The sequence below is a fragment of the Oncorhynchus keta genome, chromosome 15 (assembly GCF_023373465.1).
Source record: "Oncorhynchus keta strain PuntledgeMale-10-30-2019 chromosome 15, Oket_V2, whole genome shotgun sequence".
Lineage (NCBI taxonomy): Eukaryota > Metazoa > Chordata > Actinopteri > Salmoniformes > Salmonidae > Oncorhynchus > Oncorhynchus keta.
In genome coordinates this window covers 41,203,507-41,216,458 of record NC_068435.1, presented here as the reverse complement: position 1 = coordinate 41,216,458, position 12,952 = coordinate 41,203,507, and the positions used below count along the sequence as shown (strand labels likewise).

At 42.0% G+C, this 12,952-nt stretch overlaps 1 protein-coding gene across 3 annotated transcripts in view; it reads right to left on the bottom strand.

Moving 5' to 3' along the window:
- LOC118395247 (kin of IRRE-like protein 1) overlaps positions 1–12,952 on the bottom strand; it is a 104,350-nt gene that overhangs the window by 7,490 nt on the left and 83,908 nt on the right. For 2 of the 3 annotated variants that reach the window (XM_052464119.1, XM_052464120.1), the window contains exons 7-14: positions 6,488–6,636; positions 4,159–4,286; positions 3,460–3,586; positions 3,087–3,187; positions 1,740–1,956; positions 1,371–1,478; positions 965–1,092; positions 13–123 (exon numbers count right to left, since the gene is read on the bottom strand). In XM_052464119.1, coding sequence (XP_052320079.1) covers positions 13–123; positions 965–1,092; positions 1,371–1,478; positions 1,740–1,956; positions 3,087–3,187; positions 3,460–3,586; positions 4,159–4,286; positions 6,488–6,636 — 1,069 coding nt within the window. The remainder of the gene's footprint in view (positions 1–12; positions 124–964; positions 1,093–1,370; positions 1,479–1,739; positions 1,957–3,086; positions 3,188–3,459; positions 3,587–4,158; positions 4,287–6,487; positions 6,637–12,952) is intronic. The other variant, XM_052464121.1, reaches the window with a different exon arrangement.

Sequence of the window (12,952 nt, the reverse complement as noted above, 5' to 3'; positions counted from 1 at the left end):
AGAGTTGCTCACCTTCAGTTCGTACTCCTCGCGGGTATCTAGCTCACTGCGCAGGTCCTGCTTCAGATCCATATGGTCTTTGAATGGCTGAGTGGAGGGAGAGAGGGAGACAGAGGGCAGAAACTAAACCATCAAACGACAAAACACACACAGGGAGAGAGAGAAAGGAGGGAAGGAAGAGGAAAACAGAATATCAGGTTTTTCATATGATCAAAACAATATAAATGTTATTTGATAAATGTTTGTTGACTACAGTTAAACATGTTATAGCCAGGGCTATGCAGCTCATAAGGGGGAACTCAGTCAGTGGTTTGTTCTCAAACAACAATTAAATGCTTCAGCACCTTATAGCTTCTATAACACTTTCTGTCTTAAAGCTGCAATAGGTCACTTTTTGGGCGACCCAACCAAATTCACATGGAAATGTGAGTTATAGATCTGTCATTATCGTTGAAAGCAAGAATAAGAAGCCGTAGATCAGTTCAATGTGTGCTATTTCTATGCTTCCCGTTCTTAAGTTGAGTCTTTGAGTCTTTTACTTTCGGTTTTGTAGTTTCAACCAGCTGAAATATAATGTTTTTGGTTATGGAAAAGATATTTCACAGCGGTTAGATAATAATAAATAATGATTCTTTACACTATACTTGCTTGTTTTGTCACAGGGAATAGAGTGCTATTTGGGACACACCCTCAGCCTGTGAGAAGTCTTCAGGTAAAAGATAACATAAACACTCTATCCACGTCCCCCTTATCCTTAATGGTTTTGTTTTACTATAAAGTCTAAATGCACTTGAAATAAACAGCAAAAGTAAAGAAAGGTTCAGGACTGCACTTTAAATTCCCTTCAACATGGTATAGTTGGCACATTTCTTTTTTTGAGGAGACGCGCTCCTTTGTCAAAACAGTTGCCCTTTAAATAAAGTTTGATTTGTAATTATAGAGGTGGGTGTTGTGGGGTACTCACAGAGTACATGGTCTTGACCATGCGTGTTGCCGTGGAAATGCTCCCTGACTCCTCCTCCAGACTGTGTGTCTCCTTGTTGACCGTCTCCACCTTGATGTCTGGCTTCCCCAGAGTGACCCCACGTCGACCTGGAACCCAAACAAGACAGAGGCTGCTGTCAAACACAAACGCAAACATGTACGCATGCATGCACACACACACACACAAACATATACAACAAAACACACCTATTCAATGACAGACATATGGCCTGTATCAAATGGCACCCTGAACAAAAATAGTACACTATAAAGGGAATCAGGTGATTTTCAGGACACGTCCTATATGAATGACAGACACACAGACATGCACACACAGAGAGATGCTGCATGCAGAGGGCGTGGTAGCTGATTGGTACAATACTCACTGCCTTTTCGTTGGCGGTAGAGGAAGAAGGCCAGAGCCAGCAGAAAGATCAGGAGCAGGATGGAGGATCCTACTGTTCCACCAGCTATAATCCCCACTGGAACTATCTCTGTACACAGAGACGAGACAGACAGAGACACATGGTTATACCACCATATAATGCTAATATATGCCATTTAGCAGACACTTTTATCCAAAGTGACTTACTTTTTAAGGTGTGGATGTGGAGTGGATATTTGATTTAGATATTGATAGATACATACATGAATGAGAGAGGGAGATTAGTGTTGGAAACAGAGAGGAAAGGGGCAAGTGATGGACCCGGGGATCGCCTCTTCAGGGGATGAATCCAGCCAGCTTTAAGGTGTACCTTTCTCCTCCAAGGTGATGATCATAGTCCCCGGTCCGAAGGCGTTCCAGGCGGTGCAGTTGTACGGAGAGTGGAAGTCAGACTGCATGACGTTGTTGATGGTGAGGGTGGAGAGGACAGCCCCTCCCTGGGAGTGAGGTTTACTCTGCTCCACCGTGTACCTCTCCAGCAGAGTCCCCTTCTCCTTCTCCCACACGTTCTCCTTCCACGCCCACACCTGGGAGGAGTCAAACACACATGCACGCACAACAATAACAACTGTGAGTCAATGGAGAATAGAACATCTGTTTATACAGTCATACTGTATATTCAAACACAACATATAAGTACTCATATAACCATACATACACCCCACCCACACACACACACACACACACACACACACACACACACACACACACACACACACACACACACACACACACACACACACACACACACACACACACACACACTTTAACACAAACACACCCAAGGACACACGCATGCATGCAGACACACACACACACACACACACACAATACATTGGGTTCCGTGTCTTTAACACAAACACACCCAAGGACACACACATGCATGCAGACACACACACACCGAAGCAGGTGTACACAAGCAATAAAGAATCTAGCAGATTTTTCTACTGTAAATCTGCTGAAGTAGTTAAACTATTAAATATGGAGCATAAATACATCAAACATGTTTTACTAATGTACCTTTAAACCCCCCAAAATGAGAAAGGCAAAGAGACTGGAGGAGGCAGAAAAAGAAATAAAAGATTTGAACTTATCCCCTCCTCTTCCCTCCCTCCCATTCACCAGCCCCCTGTCTCCTTTCTCACACGTACACAGCACCATATTTCATAGGTCCTCTTTCTAAGTTAAATCTATAATGTCGTATCACACTATATGCTCCAAGCTCCCACTGGCTGTCACAAATGTCTCACTATTCCCTTTATAGTGCACTACTTTCAGACCTCTGGGCAAAAGTAGTGCACTATAAAGGGAATATGGTGCCATTTGGGATGTAACCACTAAAAGGCAGGAGTGGAGACTTTTTTAATAAAGCACAGATTTCTGTCATGTCTCTGCTGGTCTAGTGGATAATCAATACTGAAAGGTACAGAATTTTACTCTCCCCTTCACTCTCACATCATCCCCCTCTCACACCCCGTGTTGTCAGTACAGCTACTATTCATGCATTCACTCGCTCTTTTCACAAAGACTTACAATTAATAAGAAAATATACAATTTACAAAGGATTTATAAGCATTTATAAATGCATATACATGAAAGTTATTATGAAGTGTTACAGATATTTCATAGGATATCTCACAGAGTTCACTTCACTTACAATCTTATCGGGTGGAGGGGTGCTAGCGATATAGCACTTGACCTCTCCTCTCTCCCCTCTCACTGCGTACTGCACTGGTTCGCTGGAGATGATGGGAGGGCCTGGGTGAGACAGACAGATACAGCTATTTAGACTCCACTCATGACAAAACAAGTGATAATGAGGGGAAATATGTGGTAGACAAGGGGAACATAATCCTATATCAGCACTCCTATTCTGAGACACTTTATGAATATGGGCCCAGAAGTAATAACAGCAGAATCGAAAGGGCAGTAATGTTAAAAGTGACACTGTGTGTGTGTGTGTGTGTGTGTGTGTGTGTGTGCGTGTGTGTGTGTGTGTATACACTATACACGGCTGTACTCTAACTGACCGTTGACTATAAGATAGACCTCAGTCTCTTTCACTCCGATCCTGGGGACGATAGCCTTACACACATACTGGCCCGCGTCTGCCTGGCTCACGGACTTCAGGACCAGCTCCTCATTGTTACTAAGGACCTGAAAAGGACACACACAGGCACGCACACAAGTACGGGAGGGAGATTAGAAGGAACCGAGTTGTAAAGGAAGGGAGGGAGGAAGGGAGATATAGGTTAGGAGTTCAACATTAGTTGATTTGGGGGGGTTAGATTTAGGTTTGGGGAGAGTAAGAAGTGCAGGTGGGACAAGGTTCAATGTAGTGCTGCTTTTATGGGTTTAGGGTATTTAAATTGGGCCGGTGGGCAATATTAACCTTAAATGTGATGATTACCAGGACCTAAATATAAAGAGTACCAGCACCCAAAATGAGTTACATCTGGCACCTCTTTCAGTCCAAGTCAAGCACTGGTAGAATGGATATGGAGGTCCCGATATGGGGTTTCAGGGTCCTGGGTAGCAGCAGTGCTGGGGTCAATTCCATTTTATTTCAGTCAGTTGTGTAAGTAAAGTGAAATTCCAATTCCCAATTGTTTCTCATAGACAAGCTTTGTGAAAAATTAGAATTAGAATTATTTACTGAATTGAATTCATTTAAATGGATTTGACCCCAACCCAGGATTTATAGCAGAGGATAGCTTCTCAGTTTTCACCATGTTCGATCCCTTCTTGGTCCAGGTGAGTGTGAGTGGAGGGTTTCCGGCCCACTTGCAATTGAGTTTGGCGTCAAAGTCCATGTCCACTGTAATCGGTGTGAGCGCCCCCTTCAGGATAGGACCATCTGACAGACAGACATACAGATAGATACAGTAGTTAAACAGGAATATAGAATAGAATTTGTTCTTAACTGACTTGCCTATAAATATAAAATATAGGCAGACATATACAGTGCCAGTCAAAAGTTTGGACACAGATACTCATTCAAGGGTTTTTCTTTATTTTTATTATTTTCTACATTGCAGAATAATAGAGAAGACATCAAAACTATGAAATAACAAATATAGAATCATGAAGTAACCAAATAAATGTGTTAAACAAATCCAAATATATTTGAGATTTGAGATTCTTCAAAGTAGCCACCCTTTGCCTTAATGACTGCTTTGCACACTCTTTGCAATCTCTCAACCAGCTACATGAGGTACAGTAGTCACCCGGAATGCATTTCAATTAACAGGTGTGCCTTGTTAAGAGTTTATTTGTGACATTTCTTTCCTTCTTAATGTGTTTGAGCCAATCAGTTGTGTTGTGACAAGGTAGGGGGGTATACAGAAGATAGCCCTATTTGCTAAAAGACTAAGTCCATATTATGGCAAGAACAGCTCCAATAAGCAAAAAGAAACGACAGACCATCATAACTTTAAGAGAAGGTCAGTCAATACGGAACATTTCAATAACTTTTAAAGTTTCATCAAAAAACATCAAGTGCTTTGATGAAACTGGCTCTCATGAGGACCGCCACAGGAAAGGAAGACCCAGAGTTACCTCTGCTGCAGAGGATACGTTCATTAAAGTAGGGATGCACGATATATCGGTGAACATATCGGAAACGGACGACATTAGCTAAAAATGCCAACATCGGTATCGGCCCGATCTCTAGTTTAACGGCGATGTTAAAAATCGATGTCAAAGCTACCGTGCATACCTATATGACCTAATGACGCCACGTAAAATTTTGTCTGCCATTATTTTCATTGTCTGCCACAATGTCTGCTGTGTGGATCAAGCAGTCGAGCAGTCATTTGAAAGAGTAAGACATTTTCAGTGAGACAACTTAATAGCGAAATCCATTAAAGCCAAGATAATGGAATTCATTGCCCTTGACAATCAACCGTTCTCTGTCGTGGGTGATGTTAGTGCACTTGGTAATGTGTACCAGTGCTCAACAATTTTTCAGACGTTGCCCTACCAGAGATAGACAGTAGTAGCGTCACTGCTATTAGCTTCATGATATACATACTATGGAATGCCGTTTGGGTCATTGTGTATCAAAGAAGATACAGTAGCACTGTCAAAGCTGTACAAAAAAAGTATGCAAACAAGCAAATACCAGCCAAGAACGATGAGTTTACAATACCGAGTTGGCAATAAAGCATCATTTGTTCGACCGCAACATCCGGGTTAGCGAGCTTTAGCTAGAAGCAAAAGCATTTCGCTACACCCGTGATAACATCTGCTAATCACGTGTATGTGACCAATAAAATGTATTTTATTTGTGTGGTTCCTACTGAGAAGCATGGAGGAGGTGTAATGGTGTGGGGGTGCTTTGCTGGTGACACTGTCTGCAGCGATACGCCATCCCATCTGGTTTCTGCTTAGTGGGACTGTCATTTGTTTTTCAACAGGACAATGACCCAGCACACCTCCAGGCTATTTGACCAAGAAGGAGAGTGATGGAGTGCTGTATCAGATGACCTGGCTTCCACAATCACCCGATCTCAACCCAATTGAGATTTGTATATCTATTGAACCTTTATTTATCTACACAAGTCAGTTAAGAACAAATTCTTATTTACAATGACGGCCTACCCCTGGCCAAACCCGGACAACGCTGGGCTAATTGTGCGCCAACCTATGGGACTCCCAATCACAGCCAGATGTTATGCAGCCTAGATTCGAACCAGGTACTGCCACTCGGCAGCATGGTTTGGGACGAGTTGTTCCACGGGGTCTGAGATAAAATGTTGCTGTTTTTAAGCTAATTTACTGCAATTCTACAAATGGGGGTCACGTGCCCTGCATGCCCTGGGATAGATGGACGGACAGACAGACAGATACAGTAGAAAAGAAAGCAAATAAACAGACAACAGACTAATGTGCGGTCTCAGTCTTCTATATGTTTATCTGCTGTCTTAAGTGTATGGAGGTTTGGAACTGTAAATGACAAGTCTAGGTGATGTGTTTGTTGGTCTTGATATGCAAATGTATGAGCTGTGGAAATGATTTCCTCTTCAGAGGACAATAACATCTAATAGTCTGACTCACAGTGTACATCGACCACGATGCTGAGGTTGGTGTGTCCCACAGCGTTGAACACAGAGCAGGAGACCGGCTCGGTGTGAAAGGAGTGGTCTACTGGGGTCACAAACACACTCTCCCTCGCCCCCTCCAGGAGAACACCACCCTTCGCCCACCTGAGAGAGACACAGGTGTCACATAGCAACACTGATCTTCACTACAGTACATGTTCACATAGCACAAACAGATACACTTTCACAGGTTGTATTCACAAGACATCAAATGGAAGAAAACAGACTGAAACGGGGAGGGACTACCTGAACTTGTCCAATATGAAATGCTTGTTTTTGGTTTTCTGTTGCAAAATGTTTTACTACGTTTTGCCGATAGGGGAGAGTAGGGTAAATTAAGCCAAATGGTTAGTTGAGCCACCCATTGTTTCTAGGAAACCATACACAGCATGTATAATTTAACCAAATATTTAGGAAGAGGTCATCATTTCATGGACGTCCTAAAAACAGATTTTCACAAAGTCAAATTAATGTGTTCTAGGTTTCATGAGGCTACCATCTAAACAAACGTAGATAGTTTTAATATTGTTTTGTACATCAGTTGGGGTCCCCATAAGCTAAAGTATGAGGTCCTAAACCTAGCATTAAAATGTATCCTTGTAGCTGTGTTGGATAATATAGTCAAAATGTTTGCATTTGGGTAAGTTGAGCCAATGTTCATGGAGTAAGTTGAGCCAATGGGAACCATACCCCATACAAATGAGGATGGCATTTTGTCAGTTTTATGCATAATATGCGTAACATGTATAGTATTTTTGCAATGATTAATGCATATGATAGTGCATTTGTATTGTAACAGAGCAGAAATCACCGTTCCCTGTGTATGCCAAACATAAAACAAGCAGGGGTCTAGCCCCCCTTGACATTCTTGAGAGAGCAGCCAAGGAAGTGAGAGAAGGGAAGAAGTCCATTTGAGCAGCAACAATGGATGAAATACATTGACTGAATGACACTGAAGAAAACAAACATGAACCCGTGTGAAAGATGACACGGAGTCTGAGCTTGCTAAACATATCAAGAATCTTGTTTTATGGACTTAGTGGCCTCAACTAAAGAGAATTTGCCTACAAATTGGCACATTGAAACAACCTCCCTGTCCCAAACAACTGGTCGCAAAATGGAAGAGTAAGTGATATTGAACAAAGAGATCTACATCTGAATGTAGGCATATATATTATTTACAATATACATTACAATAGGATAGGAATAAAAACAAAAGATAACTATTGTCAAATAGATTGTGTCTGTAAAATGCATATAGTATGTGTTGTTTGTCATTAGTTTACTCCAATTAGGGGAGGGGTGGTAGGGTTAGAGGGTAATAATAAAGCAACACATATTTTTAAAAGATGTCTATACATACAGTAGCAGTCAAGTTTGGACACACCTACTCATTCAATGGTTTTTCTTTCTTTATTTTCTACAATGTAGAATATTAGTGAAGACATCAAAACTATGAAATAACACATACGGAATCATGTAGTCACCAGAAAGTGTTAAACAAATCAAAATACATTTGATATTTTAGTGTCTTCAAAGTAGCCACCATTTGCCTTGATGACAGCTTGGGGGATTGGAAATGATGCAGACAATTACATAGATGGAAGCTACAATCTATCTGCAATATTAAAGCTGATCTACAACCCCATTCCATGTCACAGGACAACATCACCCACTTACTCCGGCTCAACTTGCTCAACTTACCCCATACCGAATGGCGGAACTAGAGTTCTATACATGGGGTTGCCAAGGCTACTTCAGGGGGTCATTAGACCATGACAGAAACGTTGTGTGTAACCCTAACGTGGCATCTAAGGAGCATGAGTGAATCCTATGATTGCTGATTAGAGGTAGAAGTGATAATTCACTTAACCAGGAGTTCTTCAATGTGACAGTGTGGTCCAAAAAGGTTACTTCACTAGAATTCAGTGTGATAGTGTGGTCCAAAAGGGTTACTTCACTAGAATTCAATGTGACAGTGTGGTCCATAAGGGTTACTTCACTAGAATTCAATGTGACAGTGTGGTCCAAAATGGTTACTACACTAGAATTCAATGTGACAGTGTGGTCCAAAAGGGTTACTTCACTAGAATTCAATGTGACAGTGTGGTCCAAAAGGGTTACTTCACAAGAATTCAATGTGACAGTGTGGTCCAAAAGGGTTACTTCACTAGAATTCAATGTGACACTGTGGTCCAAAAGGGTTACTTCACTAGAATTCAATGTGACAGTGTGGTCCAAAAGGGTTACTACACTAGAATTCAATGTGACAGTGTGGTCCAAAAGGGTTACTACACTAGAATTCAATGTGACACTGTGGTCCAAAAGGGTTACTTCACTAGAATTCAATGTGACAGTGTGGTCCAAAAGGGTTACTTCACTAGAATTCAATGTGACAGTGTGGTCCATAAGGGTTACTTCACTAGAATTCAATGTGACAGTGTGGTCCATAAGGGTTACTACACTAGAATTCAATGTGACACTGTAGTCCAAAAGGGTTACTTCACTAGAATTCAATGTGACAGTGTGGTCCAAAAGGGTTACTACACTAGAATTCAGTGTGGTCCAAAAGGGACAGACTAGTGAGGTCCAAAAGGGTTACTTCACTAGAATTCAATGTGACACTGTGGTCCAAAAGGGTTACTTCACTAGAATTCAATGTGACAGTGTGGTCCAAAAGGGTTACTTCACTAGAATTCAATGTGACAGTGTGGTCCATAAGGGTTACTTCACTAGAATTCAATGTGACAGTGTGGTCCATAAGGGTTACTTCACTAGAATTCAATGTGACAGTGTGGTCCAAAAGGGTTACTTCACTAGAATTCAATGTGACAGTGTGGTCCAAAAGGGTTACTTCACTAGAATTCAATGTGACAGTGTGGTCCATAAGGGTTACTTCACTAGAATTCAATGTGACAGTGTGGTCCATAAGGGTTACTACACTAGAATTCAATGTGACAGTGTGGTCCAAAAGGGTTACTTCACTAGAATTCAATGTGACAGTGAGGTCCATAAGGGTTACTTCACTAGAATTCAATGTGACAGTGTGGTCCATAAGGGTTACTACACTAGAATTCAATGTGACAGTGTGGTCCAAAAGGGTTACTACACTAGAATTCAATGTGACAGTGTGGTCCAAAAGGGTTACTTCACTAGAATTCAATGTGACAGTGTGGTCCAAAAGGGTTACTACACTAGAATTCAATGTGACAGTGGGGTCCAAAAGGGTTACTACACTAGAATTCAATGTGACAGTGGGGTCCAAAAGGGTTACTACACGAGAACTCAATGTGACAGTGTGGTCTAAAAGGGTTACTTCACTAGAATGCTTTAACATACTATGAATAGTCAATGTCTCTACCTCGGAACTGCAGCTCAATATCACACGCACACACACACACACACACACACACACACACACACACACACACACACACACACACACACACACACACACACACACACACACACACACACACACACACACACACACACACACACACACACACACACACACACACACACTGAAGAGACTTTGGTCACTTTGTTTTCATGAATATAATCTGAATCTATAAGTGTTGAACATCCAAAATATTTTCAGAAAACAAAGCTCAAGCACCAAGGAGATAAGATAACATTTGTGTGTTACATAAATTGCATAGTTTATTTACAACAAAAAAACACACTGCAATTTGACATACCAGGTATCAAGCAGAAATGGAATTGAAAAATAAAAATAATTTTGGTGCCCATCAAAATTACAAACGTATCATATTTATGCTCATATATATTATGTTAACTAATAGCAAAGAACGTTTTGGAATTGGCCTAATCAAGACCAAATTAAATCTGTGTGACGTGATACCCTTTGGATGTATCATTTTAGAATGTCAGTGTAGCTAGCTAGTAGCTAGTACACAGTGCAGGTTTTAATCATGACCAGAGGGACCACCGAAGTAGATTTAAAACAGCATAATTATGTGGTTCTGGTGAGAACTGGCAAAGTGTTTCACAAACTCATCCATGTTGAGGGAGCGTGCCCTACTTCACTCAACACTGAATTCAGAGGTGGCTTAACCTGTCATCAACCATCGTTGTCCTAAAGTGGCTTTTAATCCATTTCAAAGCTGAGAAGCTTCTCTCACAAGAAGCACTGCTGACTGGTGTAACAACAGAAATCTTACAAAGTGGAAATAGCTCATGGAAGACCTCTTTATAAGGTTCTAGAAACACAACAAAGTCAAGGAGAGTAGTCGGTCTGTCCCTTCCCATTTTCTCCTATCAAGAAGCCGCTTGGTTTGATTGAACCTCATGTTTGGGGTCCTCTGAAATCTGACTCAAAGGTCTGAGCAAAGGCAAACAGAGGCACCTCATTCAAGAATGTTGTCCTCTTTGGGTTGAGAGACTGGACCCCTTGCATTATCTTGCAATTCTTCTTTGGAAACGCCTCTGCAGCTCAGCTGTGAGACTGTCAAGCACCTGATAAAAGATAGCTCTATGGAAGCTCTCACCATCACTTTAGTCACAATTTTCTGTAATTACAGTGCTCATCATCAATAAGTTGTGAAATCTTAAGCTTGTTTTAGGCTCTTTTACACACTGTTTGTACATTTATTTTGCAGTGTTCTGCAATATCTTATATATATATATATATATATATCTTCAACCTCTTTCCATTGTAACCCTCACTTCTGTAGTCCTGTAATGTGTCTGTAAGGGCACGCACTAGATCCACAGACCTTGCTAGGTCAAGAGAGCTTGATTGGAGCATGTCAGAAAGACATTTGGCATCACCAAGCACTTTACAAAAGGTAACTTAAAGTCCTATGAAATATAAATCTATCTGAGAAAGAATGCCCCTTGCCTCAACTGATCTATCACCACTATTTTCAAGTGTGATATCCTGTAGCACTCAGAACTGCTGGAAGCCTGTCCCTCAGATTACGTCATGCCATGTATCTGCATGCCCACCTTACATCCGTAAGTCTCCGTAGTTCCCTGGGCTGCTGCTGTGGATACAGATCTTTCTGAACTGCAAGCCACTTGAGATGAACGTTTGAGCCAGATACAAAGTTAGAAAGCTTCCACAGGAGACCAATAAAGTGAACTGCCTGTTTGTTAATAATGGAGCCAAAGGTCTAACATTAACTTACACGGTGACTCAACTTTCGTAAAAGTTATTCAGGAAACCTAAACCCGATGCTAAACCTTAAAACTCACTTGATGATGCTTTCGCCAATCATGAAAAGAGCTTGTGGAGCTGTGGAAATATTCTCTCTTCTTCTTCTGTATGTTCTTCTTATTCTTCTGTATCTCACAACTAAAGTTAATATTCTCTCTTCCTCATCCTCGATTTAAAAAATGCACCACGGAACGTCATAAATCTTCTTTCAACAAGGGATGAAATGAGATGTCAATCAGCATCATACTGCCAGTAGCGAATACAATTTTGGGGTGGCCAATCAGATGTCAGAGGTGTCAAGTGTCAACCCGGACACCACTCTGGCTCCACCCCTGCCCATACACAGGGTAAGATGTGCCAAGACACCACTTTTTTTGGACATCTACAGTATGTTTTCAAAAGGGAGCAGGCTAGATGGCGGACTGAACAGCTGTCACGTTCTGACCATAGTTCTTGTGTGTTTTCCTTGTTTTAGTGTTGGTCAGGACATGAGCTGGGTGGGCATTCTATGTTGTGTGTCTGGTTTGTCTATTTTTATGTTTGGCCTGATATGGTTCTCAATCAGAGGCAGGTGTTAGTCATTGTCTCTGATTGGGAACCATATTTAGGTAGCCTGTTTTGTGTTGGGTTTTGTGGGTGGTTGTTTCCTGTCTTTGTGTTTTCTGCACCAGTTAGGACTGTTTCGGTTTTCACGTTTATTGTTTTGTAGTTAGTTCATGTTAAGTGTCTCTTATTTAAGAACCATGAACTATAACCACGCTGCGTTTTGGTCCTCCTCTCCTTCCCAGGAAGAAAGCCGTTACAGAACCACCCACCACAACAGGACCAAGCGGCGTGGTGAAAAGCAGCAACAGCAAGAGAGGCAGAACTATTTGGAAAAATGGACTTGGGAGGAGATCCTGGAGACGGGAAAGGACCCTGGCCACAGCCAGGAGAATATCGCCGCCCCAAAGAAGAGTAGAGGCGCTGGTATGAGGAGGCAGCACGGCGGCGCGGATGGCAGCCTGAGAGTCAGCCTCAAAAATTTATTGGGGGGGCACACAGGAAGTGTGGGGAAGCCAGGTAGGAGACCTGCTCCAACTGTGCTTACCGGAGGGCGAGTGAGACCGGGCAGGTACTGTGTTATGCTGTGGAGCGCATGGTGTCCCCAGTGTGGGTGCATAGCCCGGTGCGGTACATACCAGCTCCTTGGATCGGCCGGGCTAGAGTGGGCATCGTGCCAGGTGCCATGATGCCGGC